The following is a 24,549-nucleotide window of genomic DNA, read 5'->3' as shown; positions in this document are numbered from 1 at the left end:
CCTCGCCTCCATGGCCCCGGGCTGTTTCTCCAGGTCAGCGCACACACGAGCTGTCCTTGGCCCACGTCCATCCCAGGGTCCTGGGCCTGCGTGGACCCAGAGGGCACCCCAAGGTGACTCGGGCCCTGCGCAGGCCCAGGAAGTTGGCCGGCCGCCGGGTGTGGACTCTGGAGCCAGCTCTGCAGGATGCAGCTCTTCGGGCGTTCAAAGCAGCGGGCAAGAGAATGGACAAGCGCTGGCCCCCCTCCCGGGATTAAGAGCCCCCACCCTCCCGCTCTGGGAGCCACGTGGCCTCGCCGGCACCCCCACCCGCGGCCTTATAGACCGGTCAGGGGCCTGGCGGCACCAGAGCTGCAAGTCCCCAGCTGTCACCGAGCCCCGACGGAGCGAGAGGATGCGCGTCCTGCTGCTGACTGTGGGCCTGGCACTGCTCTGCCACCGCCTGCAGGCACAGGGGCAGCAGGCGTCGGCGGTGAGACCCCGGGGCTCGGGCAGGGCCAGGGTGCTCCCGGGAGCCAGGGCTGAGAGGACGGGCCGGCGCCCAGGCTGCATCAGGCGGCAGAGCCCTCGCGGGCGCTGTGAGTGCTGGGCGTCCGGTCCTGGCCAGGGTGGACGGGCCCGAGCGCCTCGGCCCTGCTCGTCTCGGCGGCCACCGGCACCCGTCCCGCTGCTGCCTGAGGGGCCGCCCCTGCCCCCGCGCCGAGCGCCAGGACCAGGCTTTGGCCCAGAGCGCAGCCTTTGCAGGACCAGTGAGCAGGCCGCAGGGGCGTCCGGGGGGCCTGCGAGGAACGGTGAGCTCGGTCCACCCGGGGCCGCGGGGTCACCAGAGCCAGGGCCAGACCCCTCCCTTCTGTTTCTCCTCGCACCGCCGGCCAAGGTGCCAGGGGAGCCGGGGCGTCCGTTAGCCAGTGAGTGGCCCTGGCCTGAGGCCTGCAGCCCGCCAGAGTGGCCGGCCCCTCAGAGCGTGCCCTGGACACTGGCCGGGAGCCGTCCTCGTGTGGACGAGCCGGGGCGGGGTGGGGGCGCGGGGCGCGGGGGGCGGGGGCGGGGGCGCGGGGCAGGGGGGGCGGGGGCGCGGGGCACGGAGCGCGGGGGGCAGGGCCCGCCGCCGCCCCCGCCCCGCCCCGCCCCTCACACCGCCGCTTGCCGCCTGCAGCTGTCCGGGAGCTGGTACACGGGAGCTCAGGCCAGCAACAATTCGGCCTTCCTCAGGCCTGGCGGGCCCTTCAGGGTTTACGTGGACACGCTGGACATAATCGACGGCAACATGCATGCTGTCCTCCTCCTGCGGTGAGCCCTGGGGGGGCTCCGGGCGGGGAGCCGGCGACTCAGGCCGCCTCTCTGGGCCGCACCTGCTCCGGGCGTCACCACGCCCCCGCCCCCGTCCACGGCCTGGGGCTCAGCTCAGGGGCTGTGCACGGGAGGGGGCGGGGTGCAGGTCTAGGGGGAGCGCCGTGGCCAGGGCGCGGCGGGGCGCGGCTCAGCACAGGAGCGGAGGCTGTGGGGGGTGACTGCCCGTCTCCGGCCCCAGGGAGGACGGTCAGTGCAAGAGAGTCTCCGTCACCGCCTTCAAGACGGACGTGGAGGGCGAGTTCCTCCTGGACTGTGAGTGCCCCGAGGTGCTGCCCAGGTGGGAGGGCCCTGAGGTGCTGCCTGGACTGTGAGGGCCCCGAGGTGCTGCCCGTGGTGCTGCCCGGGTGGGAGGGCCCCGAGGTGCTGCCCGTGGGTGCTGCCCGGGTGGGAGGGCCCCGAGGTGCTGCTGCCGCGTGCTGCCCACGGCACGAGGCAGGCGGCGCCCTCTGTGCTGGCCCTGGTCCCGGCAGGGCGCCGCGGCCACCCGCGGGGAGAGGCTGCTTGCCGGCAGGTGCTCGGAGGGGGGAGAGGCCCCGGCCTGATCCCGCCCCCTGCCCCCCGCAGTTCGCGGACACAGCAAACTGTACGTGGTGGAGGCGGAGCCCGACAGCTTCCTGGTGCTGTACAAGATCAACCAGTACGAGGGCCAGACCAGCGTGCTGGCTGAGCTGCTGGGTGAGCGGCCCCCGCCCTGCAGGAGCCCCTCCCGTGCACAGGACCCCTCACGGGGACAGGAGCAGAGAGGGGGGACATGTGGACGGCTTCTGGTCACCCCAGCCACTGCCACCTCTGCTGCCTGCTCGTGTTGGAGCACACACCTGGCACACTCACCTGGGCACACTCCCCTGTGCACGCCCACCTGTATACACCCACCTTGCACGCTCACCTGCACACACCCACATTGCACACTCACATGTGCACGCCCCATCCTCCCTAACCTGTGCACGCCCACCTCGCACACCCACCGGTGCACCCCTGCCCTCCCTCGCCTGTGCACACCCACCTCGCACACTCACACGCTCCATGCCGTGCACTCACCGCACACACAGCCGCCCTCACCAGCGCTGTCCTGACCCCCCAGGCCTCTTTGACTCCTGCCCTGGTTTCCCACTTCCAGACCTGGTGACAAACGCGTTCTCCAGGCCATAGCTCAGGCCTCTGCGGTCCCCGCCCTGTCAGTCCTCCCCGCCCTCCCTCCTGACCCCTGCCCCAGCCCCAGTCCACACGGAAACACCGGCCAGGATGCTCGGCTCCCCCTCGGGCCCCAGCACAGCCCCTGCTCCCAGTGTCTGCACCCCAGGGCCTCTGGGAAGTCAGGCGCAGGCAGAGACCTGCTCCCTCCCTGCCCCGCCGCCAGCACCCCCGTCCCCCAGCGCTGCCCAGCCCTGCCCCACCGCCCGCACCCCCTGCCCCCAGCGCTGCCCGGCCCTGCCCCACCACCCGCACCCCCTGCCCCCCAGCGCTGCCCGGCCCTGCCCCACCACCCGCACCCCCTGCCCCCCAGCGCTGCCCGGCCCTGCCCCACCACCCGCACCCCCTGCCTCCCAGCGCTGCCCAGCCCTGCCCCACCGCCAGCACCCTCTGCCCCCACTGCTGCCCAGCCCTGCCCTGCCCTGCCGCCAGCACCCCCTGCCCCCCAGCGCTGCCCAGCCCTGCCCTGCCGCCAGCACCCCCTGCCCCCAGCGCTGCCCAGCCCTGCCCCACCACCCGCACCCCCTGCCCCCACTGCTGCCCAGCCCTGCCCCACCACCCGCACCCCCTGCCCCCACTGCTGCCCAGCCCTGCCCCACCGCCAGCACCCTCTGCCCCCAGCGCTGCCCAGCCCTGCCCTGCCCTGCCGCCAGCACCCCCTGCCCCCCAGCGCTGCCCAGCCCTGCCCCACCGCCCGCACCCCTGCCCCCCAGCGCTGCCCAGCCCTGCCCCGCCACCCGCACCCCCTGCCTCCCAGCGCTGCCCAGACCTGCCCCGCCGCCCGCACCCCCTGCCTCCCAGCGCTGCCCCGACAGCCCGGCCTGTGCCCGCAGTCCGGGAGCCCGTCACCCAGGACAGGATCCTGGCCAGGTTTGGGAGCATCTGTGAGGAGCTGGGCCTGAGCAGAGAGCAGATCCTGCTCCTGGACCACAAGGGTAAGGCCCAGCCCAGCCCTCAGCACGACGGCACCGGGGCAGGGCGGCGGGCCGGCCGCATGCTGACCCGGGGGCGGGGCCGGGCGCGTGCTGACCCGGGCCTGCTGTCCCTGCAGATCGCTGCCAGGAGCTCAGGACCGGAACACCTGAGACAGGTGGGTGCACCCCCCCACACCTGCCTGCCCGGCTGGGACAGGGCCCCCCTGACGCGCTCTGTCCTGCTCGCTCCCAGGGAACTGAGGACCATGGTCAGCTCCCGACGCCCTCTGCTCAGCCCTCACCCCGTGCAGGCCCGCGAGGGAGCCCCCGACACCCTCCTGGGTCCCCACTGGGCTGTCCCCGCCTGCCCGCCCTGCTGGGGCCACGCTCCAGCGTCCTCCTGCAATAAAGACTTCGTCTCATCAGCCGGCTCCGCGCTGTGCACGCCACGGGCCCAGCCACGAGCACGCGTCCCACTCGTCCCCGTTCAGACAGCCGTGGGCACCAGCCGGGCCCTGCGCCTGCAGGGACAGAAGCCCCCACCCCCCGAAAGGCGGCAGCGGCTGACAGCGGCTGAGGCACCAGCGGCACCCGGGTCTGCACTGGGCTCCTGCTGAACTGTGACAGCCGTCAACACGGACAGACAGAGGCCCCCAGAGACACACACACACACACACGGACAGACACAGGCCCCCAGAAACAGACAGACACACACACACACACAGACACAGGCCCTCAGAGACAGACAGACACACACACAGACACACACAGACACAGGCCCCCAGAGACAGACAGACACACACACACACACACACAGAGACAGGCCCCCAGAGACAGACACACACACACACGGACACGGACACAGGCCCTCAGAGACAGACACACACACACACACACGGACAGACACAGCACATACACAGACACAAACCCTCACACACACACACACACACACACACACACGAGGGCAGTGAACACGCACCTGCCTGTCCCCAGCACGGCCGGGGCCTCCGAGTGGCAGCCCCTGGAGGCCCCAAGTCGGAGACTCTGGGCTGGAGCCCGGGGTGGGGCGTGTGGGGGCCTCCCCACCCCCACCAGCTCCTGGTGCCCCTGCTGTCCTGGGCTCTGCCCCCATGAGGAAGACCGGAAGGAGCAGGCCACGTGGGACACCACCCACAGAACGCAGAGAAGCAGGCCAGGGGCCGGCGCAGGGGCAGCGGCAGAGCAGGCGGCGAGGGGGCCAGGCCCGGGCGTCCCGAGGGCGGGCAGGGGTGCCGGGCAGTGCCATCTCCATGTCCAGGGAGTGAGGCGGCCACAGTCCCCACGCGCGTCTGCTCCAGCCATGCAGAATCGAAGCCCCGCGGAAGCGTGGCCGCAGGTGCACGGCGCCTGAGCCGACTCAGGGTCAGGCAGAAGCCCTGCACACCAGGCAGCACGGGGTCCCAGCTGAGCACCGCCCGCCGCAGGTGCGGCCAGCCCGAGCCGCCCTCCCTGGCTACGCACAGCTGGGCCTGGGGCCGCGCCTGCCCACCTGCCCAGCACTTCCGTCCCCTGCCCTGGCGCCTGTCACCTGAGCAGGTGGAACCGTTGGCTGGGGAAAGAGGCAAACCCCACACAGGACCCAAAGCACCCGAGGCCAGGGCTTCCTGGGCCTAGGACCCCGCCCCGGCCTCCAGGTGGGGGCCCACTTCCCACCGCCTGTTCCAGGAAGCCGCTCCGGGGCCAGCTTCCTTTCCAGAAAATTAGCGGCTCAGAGACCCGCGTGTGGGGGCAGCGTCGCCGGCGGCGGCCGCAGGGCCGTGGTGCCCGCACGCCCGGCTGATGGGGGGCCACACACCAGGGCCAGAGCTCGGACAGGGCAGCCGACCCACACCCAGGATGTGGAGGGCCCCGGGGACGCGGAGGAGACCCAGCACCGCCACCCTCCCTGCAGTGAGCAGAGCCGAGCCACCGGCCCCGGCTAGCAGGGCCTGGGCCACACAGCCGGGGTCGTGGAGACCCCAACTCGAGGTTTCCGGAGGCTCCACCATCGCCCCTCGTGTGACCGAGAGCGAGGCCAACCGATCCCACACCTGGACGCGGGGAGGGGCCCCCGCGGCTTCAGAAAGGCCGGGAGCAGGTGCAGCGGGGGAAAGCCACCTGCGGACGTCAACACTGTTTGCGCCCAAATAAACCTTTAATTCCATTTCCTCATGAACTTTTTTTTGACTGGCAGAGTTAGAGACAGAAAGGTCTTCCATTGGTTCACCCCCTAAATGGCCGCTACGGCTGGCACCGTGCCGATCCGAAGCCAGCAGCCAGGTGCTTCTCCTGGTCTCCCATGGGGTGCAGGGCCCAAGCACTTGGGCCATCCTCCACTGCCCTCCCGGGCCACAGCACAGAGCTGGACAGGAAGAGGAGCAACCGGGACAGAATCCAGCGCTCATATGGGATGCGGGCGCCGCAGGGGGAGGATTAGCCTAGTGAGCCACGGCGCCGGCCTCCTTGTGACCTTTTTAAATGTCTTCGTGCTCCAGAGGCCAGGAGCCCAAGTCCTGGACGCTCTGGGAGACCCCGCCCAGGCCCCTGCCGCCCGTGTCCCTCAGCCCCTGTGCTCCTGCCTCGCAGAAGGGACCCCGCCCTCGGCGTCCCGTGGCTGTGTCCCCTTTCTCGTGGGGACAGCGGCCACCCCAGGCCTGGGAGGACCACACATCCAGCTCCCCACAGCGTCCCAATCAGCTCGGGGTGGAGGTGAACGCCGGGGCCATGACACCCAGGAACGGGTGGGCCTGCCCCCCAGGCCTGCCAGGTGGGGCAGCAGGAAGATCGGGCACCTCCCCCACGTGGGGGCCGGGTCAGTGACCCCCAAGCAGGGAGGCCTGCAGCCAAGGGGTCCACGGGGACTCCCCAGGCCCCACCCCCACACCTGCTCTTAGCTCCACACCAGATCCTGGAGCCGCAGGTGTCCTGTACCGGATGGGCCGCCCACCTGTGCCACAGCTGGGGGAGGGCACAGCAGCCACGGAGCACAGGAAGACCCCCGCCCCCACAGCCACCACCAAGGGGAGGGGGAGTCGGGCCCTGGGACGAGGCTTACATGGCACAGACACCCCCCCCCCAAGGCTCCTCATCCAGAATAAAAGCCTCCAGGGCCCCGGCCCCTCCGGGGGGTGTTTCAGAACACGGGCCCCACCACGGCCAGGGCCCCGATCCTGCCCGCAGGGCACCCGGGGCAGCTCCGAGAAGCTGCGCGGCCCAAAGGCGAGTGATTGACAGCGAGGAAACCTGCTGGCCTGGGAGGTGGCGCACCAGGCCTCCGCTCTGAGCCCACCTTCCCCGGCCTGCCGGGCGTCCTCTCCTGCCTGGCCACGGCGGCCAGCAGCACCGTGGGACCCCGGCAGGACTCTCGGCCAGCAGGCGTGACCAGCTCTGGCCGCCCCAGACTTCGCCTCTGCCCCGCGATCCCCCAGCCCCGATCGCAGTTCCTTCCCCACCCCAGGAGCGCAGCCCTAGCTGTTACCACGGTTACGTTAAGCCCACCCTCACCCCTGCAGGAAGGACTTCTGGGTGTGGTGCCCCACCCCCGCCCTGCAGACACACCCGGAACCCAGCGACCCCATCCCTCCGACCTCCCCAGGGACAGCCGCACACGCTCAGAGCAGCAGGTGGGGGCACAGCCCAGGTCCGTGAGTGGGTGAGCACGCGTGGGACGCGGGCGGAAGAACCCGGGAGCAGGGAAGACGGCATCAAGGGCAACGCGGCCTTTCCCGGACCGCGGGCCTGAAGGGGGGGGGGTTCTGACGCCTGCGCCGCCCCGGGGGCACTCGGAGTCGCGGGTGACATGCGGCCAGGTGACAGGTGTGCTCGCAGGGGCCCCAGCTGGTCCTGACCGGTCCACGCAGTCACGTGGCACCCCGAGACCACCAGGCTCCAGGATGGACAACAGGAGGGCAGGGAAGCCACAAGGAGCGGTTCCGCGAACTCAGGGTCCAGCCCCGACTCGGCCAGGGCCACAGCTCCTCCCACCACCTCCCGAGGGCAGACGGAGGGACGGGCTGGCTGCCCAGGGCCCTCAGGAGCACCTTCAGGGCAGTCGCCCGGGCACAGATGACCCCGAGCAGCGTCATGGTCACTCTGCCCCCACTTCAGGGGAGGCGGGGGACTGGGCCCCGACCGCTGGGCAAAGACCCAAGTCTGCACCCCGGGAATCGGCGCCATCGAAGCCCGGGGGACGGCGTCAGCACCAGGGGGACTCGTGGTGGGGGTGGGCAAAGCCAGCCGTCTGTGCCTGGAGGAACAGCACGCCCACACACGTGTATACACCCGCGTGCACACGAGGCCCACCAGGAGCCGCGGCCGACATCACGGCCATCACCGAGGCAGAGCGCAGCACCAGCCAGGCCGCCACCCTCCCGCCACCTTCTCGGGACCCAGGACGTCTGTGGGATACCAGCAGCCAAGCCCGGTGATGCCCCCTCAGGGGACAGCGCCCGCCCCGCTCCAGGGGCCGGAGGCCCAGGGCTCCCCGTCCTGTGCGGGGTCTCCGGAGTTCCCGAGTGGGGGGGCCTGAGGATGGGCCCCACAGCCGGCCCCCAGCGCCGCCCTCCCGAGGGCCGGGCACAAGGGCCGGTGCTGGAGCCCACTCCGAGCCCTCCCGCTCCTGGCCCCGGCGGAAGCCCCGCCCCCTCACGCCTGCGCCGGCAGCCCCACAGCCCCACCTGCAGTGCCTCACACGGGAGGCAGCTAACGCGGCGGGCAGAGCCGGGGGCTCCGAATCAGACCTGGGGTGGGGGCCCGGAGCTGCCTCCAGCCAGGACAGCACCGAGAAGCCCCTGGCCCACCCTCACCACGGCTGGGAGGTGGGGGGCCGGACCCCGGGGCTTGGTCCACTGCTCCCAGCAGCTCGGACCCCCGATGCACAGGCCTCTGCCCAGCGTGCCCCGGCCCCCCAGCACTGGGGACCAGCCCTCTCCTCCCAGCAGCCTGCGGCGAGGCCAGACCCCCACGTGGGTCCAAGCTGGAGGCACACGGAGACCCCAAGAGCAGCAGGGCAGCCCGTAGGGAGGCCACCCTGAAGGCTGGACGCTGGGGAGGGGCCCAGAGCCCCCCACCCCACGCCGGGCTGGGCCACGCAGGGACCCAGGACCGCAGGGACACAGGCGAGCAGCCGCCTGCGTGGGTGCGGGGGCTCAGACCACAGCCTGGGAGGCAGCTTCCTCGGGAACACCGCGCCCTCTTTAATACGCAGCCTCCGCGAGCCCGCCCCACACAGCTGTGACGCGAACCCCGGGCAGAGCCGCCGCAGGTGCCCGGGCGGCTAGCAGGCCAGCAAATCCGGGAAGATGCTGTCCACCTCCTCTCTCAGGGCCAGGCCCGAGCAGCCCGGCTCTGAGCCCCACAGCTCCAGGGGGCCGTCCTGGGGCTCCTGGGGGCCGGGCTCGGGGTCCCCGAGGAAGCCCGGCTCCGCCCCGTCCAACGGGCTGCTCCTGGCGGCTCCGCCTCCTCTGCTCTCCAAGGGCCCTGGAAGCAAACCCGGCCGTGAGCAGAGCAGGCACACGGCACGGACCCCCACCTCCGCGTGTCTGAGACGGGGACACGAGCCCCGCCTTGTCCCGCCAGCCCGGGGCCTCAGGAGGCTGGGCCGAGGGGTGCAGCCGCCAGGGAGCCCAGGGCCCCACCAGCAGAGGGCAACCCCGACCCGAATGTCCAGCGCTGTGCAGCCAGCACCGGCCGCCGGGGCCCCCTGCAGGGCACGCGGAGCCACGTGCGGCCAGGTGCACCCGCACTGGCTCAGACCCCGCCCGTCACCTGCCCGTGTCCTCACAGGGCCCCCACACGTTCTTCCCCCTTCCAGCCACCACCCACGGGCACACAGGGCTGGAGGACCGGCCGGGGACCCTGGTCAGACAGCAAGCTGGGCCTGGGCCTGGGCCTGGGCCTGGGCCTGGGCCTGGGCCTGGGCCTGGGCCTGGGCCCCGCTCCCCCGCCCCGAAGCCAGTGCAGGGGTCCGGACTCCACGCCACTCACCCAGCCACCAGTCAGGACTGGCGGTCAGCAGGAACGACCCCTCCTCCGCGTCGGGTCCCGGCCCACACCTGGAGGCAAGACGGCCGCAGTGGCCAGGGCAGACCCAGGCCCCGGAGGGACATGGGCCCCATGGGGGGGTCTGTGTCCCAGCTGCGGCACACGAAACGTGCGGGCAGACTTCGGCGCTCAGAGGCAGGGCCGGGCCTTCACCTGGGCGGCCCCAGGGCTGTGAGGGCTTCCGGGCAGGAGGGGCTCATGGTGCCCCAGCCAGCAGGCGGCCGTCGCCAGGTGGGAGCCCTCCACCCCGCACCCTGCACCCGCGCACCACCGAGCCAAGTACCCCCTCCCTTCACGGTTTGCTCACGCCCACCGCAGCCGCGGGGAACAGCCCAGTGCAGGCCCCAGGCCCTGAACCCCGGGCACAGGCAAGGGCTGCTGCCGGCCTGCGGGGTCCCCGCTGGGCCCTCACCAGCCGAGCCGCCCACGCCCCGGCTGGGCGCTCAGCCAACACCGGCTCCTTCCACCATCAGCCAAAACAGCAATCAGAAAACACACACACACTCACACACCCGCCCAGGGCGAGCCCGCCGCGCCCAGCCGCCACAGCCCACCCTGGGGGGCTTCCAGGGGACGAGCAAGGCCGGGCCTGGGCTGGCAGAAGGCACGCGAGGGCTCACACGCTCGCCTGCACACACGCACGTGCACGCCAAGGGCACTCACCTCACGCCTGGCACGGGCACCAGGGCCACCTCGGCCGGCCCACCTGGAGACGCAGAGCCCCTGGCCAGCGGCCCGCCCCGGCCCAGCCCGCCGGGGGCCTCCTCGCTGAGCTGCCCCAGGCTGTGCGGCCAGAACGCAGGCAGCCTCGGGGGCTTGGAGAGGGTCAGGCCCGGAGGCCTGGGCACCGCGCTGGGAGGCTCTGAGAGACAAGGGTGGGTCACTCCCCCTGCCCCGCCCCTGCGGGGGCCCAGCCACCAGCACCTCCCCCACCCCCACACACGCAGTGAGCCTCAGGTCAAGCAGGGGGCTCCACCAGCCGGAGGTCCCTGACCCCCAGGGGAGGACAGACACAGCCCTGCCTCACCCGCCGCCCGCTGTGAGCACAGGGGTGCGGCCATGAGGGTGCTGGGGGGGGGGTCGCCGCGCAGCTCCCACAGACCAGCCGGAGCTCAGCCGCAAAGGGCATCGGGAGCAAAGGCCAGCGCGGGGGAGGGGACCCCGACCCGTCCCAGACGGGAACACAAGCAGGGCAGACAGAGGCACCGACCTCGACCGCGCCAGGGACGGGCAGGAGCAGCACGGCCTCCCTGTGTCCCGACCCAGAGGCTGGGGCGACGCGGCCTGGGGCGCCCAGAGCGTCAGAGCCGCAGCCAGCTCAACCCTCCGTCCTCCGGGGCAGGCGGCAGGCGGGAGGAGCCGGAAACAGCAAGCTGAGGGCAGGTCCTCCCTGCCTCCCTGCACCCCAGCCTGAGAGCCCCTGGGGCGCAGACCCCCCTCGACTCCGGAGATGCCCAGCTCCTGCCCGCTTGGGCGGGGGCCAGGCCAGCGCTCACCAGGGACGGGGGACAGCCTGTCCAGCAACCCAGACGAGCCGGCCGCGGCCTTGCTCTCCTCCACGCCCAGGACCGCGCAGCCCAGGAGCTCCTGTGGCCTGGCCAAAAACACAGGAAGAGCAGCCGCTCGGAGCCCGCAGGCCGGCACTGGCCTGGCCCAAGCCCGGGCTTCCCAGGGTGCGGCTGCCCCCGGGGTCGCACAGGCCACGAGGACAAGGACTCCAGGGGCTGCACACACCCCACCCCCGGGAGCAGACAGCCGGGCTCCAGAACGCCTCCCGGGGCTACTGAGCTCAGCCCCGCCCAGTTCCAGATCTTTCCGCAGAGGCTTAGCTCTCCGCCTATGCACGCCAGGCACCTAGCTGGCTACCCGTCACCCCGCACAGGAGCCACCCCTGGCGGCCCAGAGGCAATCGGACAGGGCCGGGCACAGCCCGCGGGCAACGGCCGGGCTCCCACCCCGCACCCCCACGCTAGACTGAGCCCGCTGACCGGGCCACCCCCTCCCACTCCTGACCCAGGGCTGGCCCCAGGCATACTGACGTGGTCCCGCCCGGCTCCTCGGCTGGAACCTGGCCCGCCAGCGCCAGCTGCAGGAGGCTCTGCGGCCACCCCGCCCACGCGTCCTTGCGGGAAGCGTGAAGCTACAAACACAGACAGCAAAGGGGCTGCAGCCAGCCCAGCGCCTCGCCGGCACCCAGGACCCGGGGCTGCGGGGGGGGGGGGCAGGCGGGGACACGAGGCTCCACGGCCCCTTCCACCCCACAACCAGCAGAGGGGCTCCAACCCACGCGCCGCGCCCCAGGGCAGCACAGCCCAGGCCCCAGCGGGCAGGGACAGGACCTGAGGGGGGTCCGCGGCGGGGAGGGGTCCCCACCCCCACAGCTGGCAGACGGTGGGTCCCAACCGCTAGGGTTTAGGGGAACAGCAGCACTGACCCCCCGGAAAGCAAGCAAACCGCACCCACACTCACGCCAGGCTGCTCCCAGGCGGGCGCCAGGCCCCGCGCCAGCTGCAGGAAGCGCACGGCCATCTCCAGTACGGACGCCATGTCCTCGCGCCGGCCCTCGAACTGCGGCAGCAGCGCCCGCAGGCGCTCGCAGCTCACGGAGATGCGCTTCCTGTCGGCGCCAGCACCCACCGGCGTCTGCGCGGACCCCCAGAGAGCCCGGGGGCCCTCCCAGGCCCCGACCCCGCCAGCCCAGCCTGTCCATCGCCGCTGGCCGGCGGGGTGGAGCGGGGCCCAGCGTCTCAGCCAGGACCCCGGGATGCCCAGGGCCACAGACAACCCCCCAGCTTCCCCGCTGACCCCGGACACGGCCCCACGCCCCTCCCCGGGAGCCCCAGGCCCGCGCACCTGCGCTCCCGCTCGCTGAGAACGTTCCGCGGGAGGCCCGAGCCCGGACCCCCGGCCCCAGGCGGGGCTCTGCCGGGGGCGGCGTCCATGGAGCCGGCGGGAACGCTGGGCGGCGAGCAGCCGCTGTCCGGGACCCCGGAGAAGGCCAGGAGGAGCCCGGGGGCCGTCGTCGGAGGGCTGGGGGAAGACCAGGCCAGGGTCGGTGGGGTGGGGGCGCGGCGCTCTCCCCACCGCCAGGGCGGGCTCGGGGCACCGCGGGGCAGAGCCCGAGCCTGACCCTGCCCACGCTTCACCTGCTCCCTCTGAAGACGGGGAGTCTGGAGGCGCCGGCTTCGGAGTCCGCGCTCCAGGACGCCATGAGCCCTCGGCGCAGAAAGAGCGAGAAACAGGGAACGCGACCCCCCGCCCCCACGCCGCTGCTCGGCCCCGCCCCGGCACGTGGGCCCCGCCCTGGCACGTGGGCCCCGCCCACCACGTGGGCCCGGACCCCGCCCTGGCACGTGGGCCCTGCCCTCTGCCCACGTGGCCCCAACCAAAGCCGCCACAGCCCAGGTGCGCGCTGTCGGCTCCGTGCCCCCGCCCACGCACGCGCCATCCGCGCAGCCCCACGGGTGCTACCCGCCCCTGCACCCAGGCCCTTCGCTGCACGCATGCGCAGCGAAGTCCCTCCCCCTAGAAAAATTGTCAGAGGCCAGTGAATCCGGGCCCCCTCCAAACCCCCCGCAGCGGAAGACGGCGCCTGGCAGGTGCGCGTGCCCTAGCCTGGGGTTCCCAGGGCTCTGCGGCTTCTCCGGTGTTGTGGGGGCGCCGAGGCGGGTCCGCAGGACTCAGGCTGTGGAGAGGGTGGGCGCCCCCCGTGGGTGCCCCCTCCACCGCAGGCGCTCCGCCTGACTGCGCGCACCCCAGCTCCCCGGGGTCAGGCCCAGCGCCGCCTCTACGCCCCAACCCCTGCAGCCTCTCCCAGGCGGCCCCGTCACCCCGGACGCCCCCTGCCCGGGGCCCCTTGCACGGATTTCGCCCCTCCCCCCCGGCTCTGCCCCAGTTCCCGGGAGGGGCGCCACGCTGGGCACCGCGGCCAGGGGCAGCGGGGTCTGCGCTCAGCACTGGTGGACTCGGCCGGTGCAGAGATGCGAACCTGGGCCAAGGGACGCCTGGACCCGGAATCCCGTCCTCCTGTGGGGTCCTTCGTTTCCGGGGGCTGAGGAGAGGGCTTGTCCCTGCCCTTCGGGGTGGGCTGTGGTGCCCGACAGGAAGCCGTGCGGGGGGGCACACTGCCCAGCGCACCCCCAGCTGCCTCCCTGCTCCTGGCTGGGGAGGTGTGCACCTGCGAGTGTCCGGAGCTGGAGTCTTCTGGAACTTTCCAGATTCTTCCACCGCTGTAGCACCGGCAGGGCCATCTTCTTGCAACGCTGGCGGTGGCCACACCCACTGGCCTCTCCATTCCCGCCGGCCGGCTCCCGCCCAGGTACGACCTGCGGAGGGGACCCTGGCCCACACCAGCCCACCCCGAGGACCGCTGAGCCCAGTCACCCCTCGTCCCGGGGCCGCAGCACACCACTGAGGGCAGGGTCGCCCCCTGGGCCCCTGGGGTGCAGGCTGGGCCTGGAGGAGCCCAGCCCTGTCTCCAGCCTCCTGGCCCCCTCTCTGGTCTTACCCACCCTGCTGTAGGGGTCCTGCTGGGGAGAGGGAGGGGCCTGGCAGGGCTGCCCCAGAGCCGCGACCCCCCCCCACTGCTGCACTTCCTGTCAGGCCCCCCAGCTGCCTTTCCTGCCGCTGCGTTCCCTGCACCCCCGGGGCCTTCTGAGCCTGATGGGTGTGCTGGGCCGGCCTTGCACGGGTGGGTCCAGGCCTCCAGGTCCACGCTAGGAAGCAGCCCCGGCCCCACGGGAGAGCATAGAGGTCCCGCGATGCAGCACGGCCCTGGCTGGTCAAGTGACAGCTGGTGAGAACGCGGGGCTCTGCCCACGGCCAGGGGTGGCCCCAGCAGCTCAGGGGACAGAGGTGTTACCACGGGGTGGGCAGGGGTCCCAGACCCCTGCTTCCTCCCAGAGGCTCGGCTGGTGGCGGTCGCTTGCCCCGCGGCCTCGTCCCAAAACCCACAAACGACGAGCCAGGGTCTTGAAGTGGGGGTCAATCAGGGCGTGTCCCAGGCACTGGGGGCCGGGGTGCACGCGTGTACGGGGCGTGTACGGGGCGTGCAGCGTGAATGCACCCCGGCAAGGCTGGCAGCCGTGTGTCGGCGAGATCAGCCCGCGTAGGCTCGGGGGTGGGGGCCCTGGCTGGCCGCTGCGCCGGGAGCAGCAGCCCTGGTCTGGTCCCGGGGGCTCCGGGCTGCGTGGGAGTAGGCCCCTTCCTGCGTGGCTGGGGGCTGGAGCAGAGGCCTGGGGACCCGGCAGGAGCCCCGGGGGAGCTGTCTTGCAGCCTGGCGCACCCAGGTGCACCCCGGCTCCCGGGCGGAGTGGCCGTGCAGGCTGGGGCGAGTGCTTTGCGCTCTGGGCCAGGGTTCTGCTCTGTAGGGTGGGAAGGGCCTCGGGTACCTTGGGTGACCACGCTGATGCTTAGTGGCGCTGACCGGGGCCAGTGGGGAGCAGTCGTGTTGACCTGGCCAGAGGACCTGCTCACGCTGCTGGGTGGGCAGGGGTGTGGGGTTCTCGGGAGACGCTGAGGGACCCAGCTGGGGCAGCAGGGGCCGGGCAGCAGAGAGGCTCCAGTGCCAGCTGCCCCGGCGGCCGCTCAGCCGTCCCATCTGGGGGCCCCACCCCGCCCAGCAGCCTGAGGCCGACGTCCTCTGACCACGTCTCCCGCGTGGTGGCAGCAGGAGGCCGGGCGGGAGGTGGACACCGGGAGGGGAAGTGAGGCCAGGACCACGGCTGGGAGGCAGCTCCCGCTGGCCTCCACGTGTGGCCTGGGGCCCTCTCCGGCCACCCGCTGCCCCGTGTGCCCAGTGAGCTGCCGTCTCCACCCGGGGAGGTACGCCTCGTGCTCCTGATGCCCACGGGGAGACCCTGCCCGGCAGAAGCCCAGGTGGCCAGCACAGCTGCGACCTGGCGTGGCCCCAGCACTCGTGGCTCTGGCGCCGTGGCCGTGGCCTCTCCTGCCTCTGGAAGCCGCAGGACATGTGCGAGGTGGGTGGTGACCCTCAGTGTCCTTGGGCGCTCACCTCGAGCCTGGTGGCACCGCCCACAGGAGCCCGCAGAGGCCTCGGGCTCTGGCCACTGCGGGGAGGGCCGGGGCTGCTGCTGGCCCTGGGCCTCCCCTGGGTGCAGGCCTCGGGGCATCCCCCACTGTTGGGGGTGAGCCTGGGGGTGTCGGCCTGTGGCAGAGGAAGGAGGGCTGGGGTCGTCCCGGGTCCCACGGGCAGGGGGCGGAGCCCTTACCGGCGAGGGGCCTGCGGGCTGCCGTGTGAAGTCCCCGTGGTGTCACTGGCCATCGTCTTGGGGCTTCAGCGCTGGCCAGAAGCGGACAGGAGTGGCCGGGGTGGGGGTGGGGGAGCATCGAGGCAGAGCCAGACTGCGTGGAGGAGGGGCAGAGGGGAGGCGGGCGCTCCGGCTCTGGGCCTGGGTTTCCCCAGCTGGGACGCGCGGTCCAGGCGGCCACCGAGGCTCCCAAGGCCCTGGGAGCCGGGACTCTGTCGGCCCTGGACTCCAGCTCGGGTCTGACCGGCAGGGTTGGTGAGGGCGGGCCGGGGCAGCGTGTTCCAGACCCAGGAGTCTCCTGGGGTGGGGGCAGGGCGGGAGGCTGCCCAGGAGGCCCCAGCTGAGGGGCTAGCTCTCCTCTGGGCAGCGTCACCATCCCCTGCTGGTCCCCTGGACAGTGCCTGGGGGCTGACCGGAGCCCTGCAAGTCCAGGCTGGGAGCCCCTCGGTGGCTGGAGGCGGAGTCTGGCCCGGCGCCCCCACCTCACTGTGCCGAGGAGCTGCCCGGACCCTGTGGGTCCCGTGCTGTGAGACCCGCACCAGAGAAGGGCTGGGTGCCTCCGCTCCGCAGCGCAGCGCGTGTTTCTCTGGGCCGGGCAGGAGCAGCCCCCACGCCCCCACGTCCCCACCCTTGGGCAGTGTGTCCTGGCAGGGCAGCCCCCAGTAACCAAGTGGGAGGGACAGCTAGGAGGGTGCTCCTGGGAGGCCAGCCCCAGCCTCAGACGGGCGGGGCGGGCCCGGGCTGGGTGCCCCCTCGGGGGCCGTGTTCCTGTCTGCCACGCAGCTCCAGCTTCAGTCGCCTCGGCTGCCCATGCCGGGAGTGACCGCCCACGCCGGGAGTGTCACCTGTCTTGTGTCTCCTGGGGACGCCTGCCCGCCCAGCTGCCAGGCTAGCGTGGGCGGCTCCGGCTCCTTAATGACTCGGGGAGGAAGCTCAGGTTTCCCGCAGTGGTCAGCAGCGCTTCTGCAGCCTTGGCCGGCTGGCACCACGCCCAGCGCCTCCGGCCCCCCACAGCGGCACCGGGATGCCCGGGCACGTGCGTGCACACGCATCCACGTACGCGCACGTGTGTGCCTGCCAAGCCTGCGTCCTGAGTGACGTGTCCGTGGCGTGTGGCTCCTCCTGCTCCTCGCGAGCGCCCGTGAACAGGGCCCAGGGTGTGGTGTGGACTGAGGGGGCCTTGGGGGCGCGTTTCCTGGACTGGAGATGCTATTCCTGAGCAGGGGCCCCCCCCCGGGGGCGGGGCGGGGGGCCAGCCCTTAGCTCTCCTGTCTCCCTAGCACAGGTCGGCCCCCGCCAGGCCCCCTGCACGGCACCGTGGGTGCGACTCCCCAGGACGGTGGCTGCCAGCAGGAGGGGCCGTGCTGCACCCGCTGGCCGTCGGAGGCGTCCGGGAAGAGGGGGGGTGCGCGCCTGTCACTGGGATTCCATTAGGACGCCTGTGGACCTGCAGGGTGGGTCTCCAGGGCCTGACGGAAACCTGCCCCCCCCCACACACACGGAGAGGATGGACCACGGCCGGCACTGTGGTGTGGCGGGTTACGCTGTCGCTTGTGTCGCCGGTGCCCTGTGTGGGTGCCGGTTCGAGTCCCAGCCGCTCCACTTCCTATCCGGCTCCCTGCTGAGGCCCCTGGGACAGCGGCAGGTGGTGGCCCAAGTGCTTGGGCGCCTGTAGCCATGTGGGAGACCTGGATAAAGTTCCCAGCTCCTGGCCCAGCCCAGGCCCTGTGACCATTTGGGGAGGGAACCAGCAGACGGAGGGTCTCTCTCCCTCTCTCTGTAACTTTACATTTCAAATAAAATACACTTAGAAAAGTCGGCGCTGGCCACCCCCTGCTGTCCGTGCTGTGTGGACAGTCACGTGAGAGCTCTGGTGGGAAGATGTCGCAGCATCCCCCCCCCTTTATAAAGATTTTATCTGGGAGGCAGGGGGCTCACCCCGAGCCTTCCTAGGGCTTGGTGGGGGCTTGGGAGGTGGGAGCTGTCAGGACAGGTGCTGAAGCTGCCCTGGGAGCCCGCCCACCGCCCTGGACAGTCCAGTGCCTCCCCCTGCAGCCCCACAGACCCCAAGGCTGGGCCCCGGCTGCCGAGTGGTGCGGGTGGCACCAGGGCTGGGGGCTCAGGGAGCCACTGATTGCCCTGCCGCCCCCCCCCCCTTCCTGCAGTGACCCGGCCCATCCCCACTCCCAGGCGCCACCTGCTGTGACCCAGCTTTGTGCGTGGCAGGTGGTCTCAGCGGGACCACACCTCTGTCCCACCCCTCCTATACCAGGCCCCTTTCCAGGAGACCCCGGGGCCCCGGCCCTCAGCCAGCACCACAAACAGGCCGGTGCCCGTGGGCGGTGGCCCTGCTGGGGAGGGGCAAGAGGGCCGGAGGGCTGTTGGCCATCCGGCTGTGCCAGCAGCGCCCGAGGGGCACGGGCAGCTTGTCCCCCTCCCAAGCCTCCCTCTGGGGGCTCTGGACTCCCTGTGCCCACCCAGGACTGAGCCTCCAGGCCAAGGCCAAGGCCAGGGGAGAAAGCCTCCAAGGGGGGGCAGAGACCGTGCTGGGGGAGCCGGGGGCCCCTTGGGGTTTCGCTGAGGAACGACCTGCCGACGGCCACCCAGGGAGCACCCACTCCGTCATGCCCACGGGCCCACGGTGGGAGACTCAGGCCGGCAGCTCGTGGAAAACACAGGTGGCCCCCGAGCCCCGGCCAGGCAGTCACCCCCACCCCCGCCTGCCCACGCTGCCCACGCTGCCCACGCTGCCCACGGCCGAGCCTGCTCGGGACGGGAGAAGCGGTCGGGAAAGTCGTCTGCAAACCCTGCCAGAGCCTCGGGGTCGGCCCCGCGACCTGGAAAACAGGTGCAGGTGCAGCGCCGGCACCGGCCTCTCCCGGCACATCCTGGCCCGGTCATGGGGCCCCACCGGGCCGCTGGAGGGTGGGGGCGCCCACGCCTGCTGCCTGCCCAGGGTGGAGCCGTGGGGGCTCAGGGAAGCGCCCCCGCCCTCTCTGAGGACAGGGAGCAGGGGCTTCGTAGCCCACCGTGACCTGGAGCCCACGTGAGCAGCCTCGCTGCCGGCCTCCCACACCGCAGGGAAGCTCAGCGTGGTCAGCAGCCTCCTGCACCTGCCTGAGGCTGGACCGCCCCCACCCCCTCTGCCCTCCTGCCGGTCACACGGCCGAGAAGAACGGGCCTGGACAGGGGGAGAACCTGCCCCCAGCAAGGGGCCAGCGCGGCCTCTCCAGAGCCCCCCCATGTCCAGAGTCTGGCTGTGGCTGCCGGCTGCCCTTCCCGGGCGGGGCTGCCACTCTTGGATGAGCTGGGGAGGGGGCACTGCTGGCTGCATCCTGCAGGGCCGTGGCGACAGCACGGAGCGTGGCCTGGGACTGGCCTCAGCTGGACAATCAGTCCATGCCCGAGGACGAGGAGCCAGGGTGCCGGCCTGAGTCTCCCACCGTGGGCCCGTGGGCACGATGGAGTGAGTGCTCCCTGGGTGGCCGTCGGCAGGTGGTGGGGATCCTGACAGGGGGTGGGGGCAGAGAGGGCCTGGGCTGCTCCCCAGAGGCTGGGACCCCGGAGCATGGCTCTGCTGGCCGAGCGTGTGGGTAACTGGGGCCGGAACCCGCCTCGGGGTGGAGGTGGGCCCAGCAAAGGTGCCGGAGTGTGGTAGACAGCGCTTGGCCCCGAAGGGACCCTGTTTACGGCGGCTGCCCCACACCCCTGTGACCAGGCTGACTGGGGACCCTGGCAGGAGAGCTGGGGGCCCAGGGAGGCTGCAAACAGTGGCTCCCTGAGCCCCCAGCCCTGGTGCCACCCGCACCACTCGGCAGCCGGGGCCCAGCCTTGGGGTCTGTGGGGCTGCAGGGGGAGGCACTGGACTGTCCAGGGCGGTGGGCGGGCTCCCAGGGCAGCTTCAGCACCTGTCCTAACAGCTCCCACCTCCCAAGCCCCCACCAGGCACTAGGAGCCCCACCCCCCTTGCAGGTGCCCTGGGGTGGGTGTGGGCACCCCTGCAGGTGGGGCAGGGACAGGATCTGGGCAGCAGTACCTTCCGGCTTGGGGGAGGGGCAGGGCCAGGGGCACCTGCTGGGGCAGGGCAGAGGGGTGGGAGGAGTCTGGACAGGGGGACCTGGGCTGGGCAGGGTGAGGTTGGGTGTGGTGCCGGGCTGGTGGTCTCGGCTGGAGCAGCGCGGGAGGAGGGAGGGGGCGGGACGAGGGGGAGGGTACCTGGGGCGGGGAAGGGGCCGGGCCGGGGGCACTGGCTGGCCGGCTGGGCGGGGCCGCGGCGTGCGCTCGGTGTGGCGGGGGCGCCCGCAGGCGGCGGCGCGGGAGGGTTGCGGTCGTCCGCCGGCCTCACGATGAGCGACCTGGACTCGGAGGTGCTGCCCCTGCCGCCGCGGTACCGCTTCCGGGACCTGCTGCTGGGCGAGCAGCCGCTGCCCGGCGACGACAGGTAGGGCCGGGGCCGCCCCGCGCGCCGCTGTCCGCGGTGCTGAGGCCCGCGCGCCCCCGCGCCCACGCCCGCGCCGCCCTCCAACTTTCCGCTCCGGGGACGAGAAGTTCGGTGGGGCGGGGGCGGGGGAAGCGTCTTCGGGGCCGGCCGGGAGCGAGGCGGGGGCTGTCCCCTTCCCCTTCGGGGGCGGGGGTCCTGGCCTGCTCGGCTTCCAGCCCCCAGCCCCGCAGCTCCGCCTCTCTGGGGACGAGCCGGGGGCCGCCGGGGGTGGGGGAGCGGCGGCTGGCCCAGTGCTGGCGACCTCCGGAGTGGACTGCGCCTTATTCGGGATTACGCACGGCGCGACCGTGCCCCTCGGGCTGGCACCGGCCCGCGCTCGCCGCCGGGCTCTCTCGGGCGCTGGCGCCCTTGGAAAGCACGAGGCGCTGAATAACCCAGCAGGGAGCCGGCAGGAAGCCGGGAGCAGCCTTGCCTTTCTCCGCCTTTCTCCCCAAATAGCCGTCTTGGGTAAACACTGCTCGCCAGTCCCCGCGAGCGGGGGCGGGGCCGGGATCTGGGCCGCTCCCCCCCCCCAGCCGGCGCCTTGGGGGCCAGCACCGTGCGGGCTCCGGATCCCGGCAGAAGCGCACCTGCCGGGGGTCCGAGGGGGGCGTGGGAGGGGCAGGCAGGGGAGCGAGCGCCACGCGCCTGGCTGGGGGGCACTGCCCCCGCCCTGGAGGCTGAGCCCACGTGACTTTGTGATTGTCACACGGGGAGCGCGTGCCTTCGGTGCAGGGGAGCAGAGGCGCTGCCCGTTAGGGGCACTGCTCAAGCCTCCCTGGGCTGCAGGGGCCTCGGCCTTGCCCCTGGACTCGACTCCGGAATGTCCTGCCTCTTGCCCCACGGTCTGGCCAAGGGCAGAGACACAGGAAGTCATGGCCTTGGGGTCCCGAGGTCCCCTGAGCACCCGCCCCTCACTGCAGGCACATGGGGGGATGGAGCACCCCTCGCCCCTCCCCTCCTCAGCCGGCCTGCCCTACGCCCCGTCGCTGGTTCTCAGAGCCGAGGATGGGGCCTGCGTGGTGAGTTTACTCTGTGTGCAGTGAGGGCAGAGAGCAGCCGGGGGAGCCCCTCCAAGGCTCCCCACGTGCCCCGAGCACTCCCAGAAGGCCGTGTGTCCAGAGCGGGCAGCACAGGCACACGTGGCCCCGGGGCCAGGGTGGTGTCTCTGCCAAGGGTCTAGGTGAGGAGTGGGCTGTGCCGCCCCCTCCCCCAGTGCCACAAGCCTGGGGAAGGCTAGGTGGGGTGGGGGTGCGGTGCCCCACCCTGCAGGCTGTGGGTGGGCAGCACAGCCGTGGGTGCGGCTCTGCAGGGGGACAAAGTCACTCTCGGTCACCATGGCCTTGGGGGAGGCTCTGCGCCGCCCACGTGTGCGCTGAGGCCGCACCGCCCAGCTGGCCTCTCCCCAGGGGGCCGAGCCCACACCCAGGGCACAGCCCGGCGGGGAGGGCGGCGCTGAGGGCTGCCCGGAGCCCTGGACAGCTAAGCCGGCGTGGTCCTGGGGGAGCCCAGCCTCCTAATGAACGCTTAGCGGGGGCGCAGGCCGGGCTGCCTGAGGGCATCGGTGCAGGTGGGCTTCGTCTCCTGCTCCGGACCCCTGCCTCCCAGCACCGTCTCAGGAACCGGGGAGGGGGCTTTGCACGTTGAGGCGTGCCCGGGGGCCGGCAGAGTGGCCAAAGACGGGCTGCATCCCGGCTCTGTGCCGACAGGGGTTCCAGGACCTAGGCCAAGCCCCCCGGGGGTCTAGGGCTCCCGGGTCCTGGGGGTGACCGCCGTGATGCAGGCCGTGGCCAGAGTCCAGGTTCAGGTCAAGCCACGTCCCAGCAGGGCCCCACTCGGGCTGTTTGCGCAGCAGCTCTGACAGCCCCGTGTGCTTTCTCGCACAGCGAGCCGGGAAGGCGGGGCTGGCCTGCCAGGAATGCGGACCCACAGCTGCCGAGACGGCCCCCCCGGAAGGCTCAGTGGGGACCCTGCGGCCTTGCAGGGACAGGGCCGGTGCAGGGAGGGGCCGGTGGGCTCGGGGCGCCCCACGTTCCTTCCCCAGCCCGCTAGAAAGCCCCTCCCCACTGCCTGCCCAGGCTGAGAGGAGCTGGCTGCGCGGGGCTGGGGAGCTGGGGTCTGGGGGCCTGGGTCTCTCTCCTGGGGCGCAGGCTGGGCCAGGCCGCCAAGCAGGGGCGGGGTGGGGTCTGTAGGAACAGCCCGTGTCAGAGTCAATTACAGGATCCTCAGAGACGGAACAGTCGCCCAACGGGCAGCAAGGGGCTGGCATCTGGGTGTGGGGGGACTTGGGGCTGGAGCCTGCTCCCTACCTGTCACCCCAGACCCCGCCCACCCAGGAACCCCACCCCATCACCCAGACCCCACCCACCCAGGAACCCCACCCATCACCCCAGGCCCCACCTACCCAGGAACCCCACCCCCATCACCCCAGACCTCACCCCCATCATCCAAGACCCCGCCCCCATCACCCAAGACCCCGCCCACCCAGGAACCCCACCCATCACCCCAGACCCCACCTACCCAGGAACCCCACCCATCACCCCAGACCCTGTCCCTGTCACCCCAGGCCCCACCCACCCAGGAACCCCACCCATCACCCCAGATCCTGCCCACCCAGGAACCCCACCCTCATCACCCCAGACCCTGCCCCCATCATCCCAGACCCCGCCCACCCAGGAACCCCACCCTCATCACCCCAGACCCTGCCCCCATCATCCCAGACCCCGCCCACCCAGGAACCCCACCCTCATCACCCCAGACCCTGCCCCCATCATCCCAGACCCCGCCCACCCAGGAATCCCACCCTCATCACCCCAGACCCTGCCCCCATCACCCCAGACCCCGCCCACCCAGGAACCCCACCCCGTTACCCCAGACCCCACCTACCCAGGAACCCCACCCTCATCACCCCAGACCCTGCCCCCATCACCCCAGACCCCGCCCACCCAGGAATCCCACCCCATCACCCCAGACCCTGCCCCCATCATCCAAGACCCCGCCCACCCAGGAACCCCACCCTCATCACCCCAGACCCTGCCCCCATCACCCCAGACCCCGCCCACCCAGGAACCCCACCCCGTTACCCCAGACCCCACCTACCCAGGAACCCCACCCTCATCACCCCAGACCCTGCCCCCATCACCCCAGATCCTGCCCACCCAGGAACCCCACCCATCACCCCAGACCCTGCCCCCATCACCTCAGACCCCACTCACCCAGGAGCACCCACCATCATCACCCCAGACCCCACCCATCACCCTAGACCCCACCCACCCAGGAACCCCACCCTCATCACCCCAGACCCCGCTCCCATCACCCCAGACCCCGCCCACCCAGGAACCGCACCCATCACCCCAGACCCTGCCCCCATCACCCCAGATCCTGCCCACCCAGGAATCCCACCCCATCACCCCAGACCCCACCCACCCAGGAACCCCACCCCAGACCCCACTCACCCAGGAGCACCCACCATCATCACCCCAGACCCCGCCCCATCCAGCGACCCCACCCCATCACCCCGGACCCCGCCCCATCCAGCGACCCCACCGCCATCACCCTGCCCCTCCCCCCAGTGCCCCAGCCTGCACCACAGCAGCCGTGCTGGGCGCCAGCTCACTCTGCCCCACCTCCGCCCAGCCCGGCCCTGGCTGGCTCCACTCCAGCACAATTAGTGGGCGTGTGGGCCCCAGAGCAGCCGGAGGCTCCCGAGGGCGCCCAGGCCCATTCCTGCCTGAGGAGCAGAGGGCTGGGAGGGACCTGTCAGCTCCCGAGGGCGCCCAGGCCCATTCCTGCCTGAGGAGCAGAGGGCTGGGAGGGGGGACCCGTCAGCTCCCGAGGGCGCCCAGGCCCATTCCTGCCTGAGGAGCAGAGGGCTGGGAGGGGGGACCCGTCAGCTCCCGAGGGCGCCCAGGCCCCTATTCCTGCCTGAGGAGCAGAGGGCTGGGAGGGGGGACCCGTCAGCTCCCGAGGGCGCCCAGGCCCCTATTCCTGCCTGAGGAGCAGAGGGCTGGGAGGGGGGACCCGTCAGCTCCCGAGGGCGCCCAGGCCCCTATTCCTGCCTGAGGAGCAGAGGGCTGGGAGGGGGGACCCGTCAGCTCCCGAGGGCGCCCAGGCCCATTCCTGCCTCGGGGACCCGGTGGGAGCCAGCCTGGACTCGGGGCTCCCCTGGAGAGGGGGCGGGTCCGGCGTGCGTGGGGAGTAGCTGTCAGGCAGCAGTGTGGCACGGTGGGCCTGCCCAGAGCCGGTGGGGACAGCGGAGCGCCCAGCAGGAGGCTGGGGACCC

At 72.3% G+C, this 24,549-nt stretch overlaps 3 protein-coding genes across 8 annotated transcripts in view; 2 read left to right on the top strand and 1 right to left on the bottom strand.

The window, feature by feature from the left end:
* Positions 1-263: 263 nt before the first annotated feature.
* On the top strand, positions 264-3,883 carry LOC138847586 (minor allergen Can f 2-like). The gene is made up of 7 exons (XM_070066758.1): positions 264-472; positions 1,157-1,290; positions 1,532-1,605; positions 1,918-2,028; positions 3,378-3,479; positions 3,596-3,634; positions 3,712-3,883. Exons 1-7 carry the CDS (start codon positions 395-397, stop codon positions 3,717-3,719), a joined length of 546 nt encoding a protein of 181 aa, XP_069922859.1. The 5' UTR covers positions 264-394; the 3' UTR covers positions 3,720-3,883.
* A 4,764-nt stretch (positions 3,884-8,647) lies between these two features.
* Positions 8,648-16,182, bottom strand: SOHLH1 (spermatogenesis and oogenesis specific basic helix-loop-helix 1). 3 transcript variants are annotated; one of them, XM_070059298.1, is made up of 9 exons: positions 13,507-16,182; positions 12,665-13,203; positions 12,372-12,548; positions 11,988-12,135; positions 11,558-11,658; positions 11,015-11,112; positions 10,182-10,380; positions 9,462-9,529; positions 8,648-8,954 (listed from the first exon to the last, which is right to left on the bottom strand). In XM_070059298.1, exons 2-9 carry the CDS (start codon positions 13,021-13,023, stop codon positions 8,752-8,754), a joined length of 1,353 nt encoding a protein of 450 aa, XP_069915399.1. In that variant the 5' UTR covers positions 13,024-13,203; positions 13,507-16,182; the 3' UTR covers positions 8,648-8,751. The 3 variants fall into 3 exon arrangements, with proteins under 3 accessions (XP_069915399.1, XP_069915403.1, XP_069915396.1); XM_070059302.1 differs by lacking the exons at positions 11,558-11,658; positions 11,988-12,135; XM_070059295.1 differs by lacking the exons at positions 8,648-8,954; positions 9,462-9,529; positions 10,182-10,380 and having other exon boundaries at positions 10,387-11,112.
* Positions 16,183-20,077: 3,895 nt separating this feature from the next.
* The window catches only part of KCNT1 (potassium sodium-activated channel subfamily T member 1), a 49,554-nt gene continuing 45,082 nt past the window's right edge, over positions 20,078-24,549 (top strand). For 2 of the 4 annotated variants that reach the window (XM_070059289.1, XM_070059271.1), the window contains exon 1: positions 20,078-20,228. In XM_070059289.1, coding sequence (XP_069915390.1) covers positions 20,134-20,228 — 95 coding nt within the window. In that variant the 5' untranslated portion in view covers positions 20,078-20,133. The remainder of the gene's footprint in view (positions 20,229-24,549) is intronic. The other 2 variants (XM_070059282.1, XM_070059293.1) reach the window with 1 other exon arrangement.

Source organism: Oryctolagus cuniculus, chromosome 1 (assembly GCF_964237555.1).
Source record: "Oryctolagus cuniculus chromosome 1, mOryCun1.1, whole genome shotgun sequence".
NCBI lineage: Eukaryota > Metazoa > Chordata > Mammalia > Lagomorpha > Leporidae > Oryctolagus > Oryctolagus cuniculus.
Note: the sequence above shows the minus strand (reverse complement) of the source record. Positions and strands in the feature narration are given on the sequence as shown.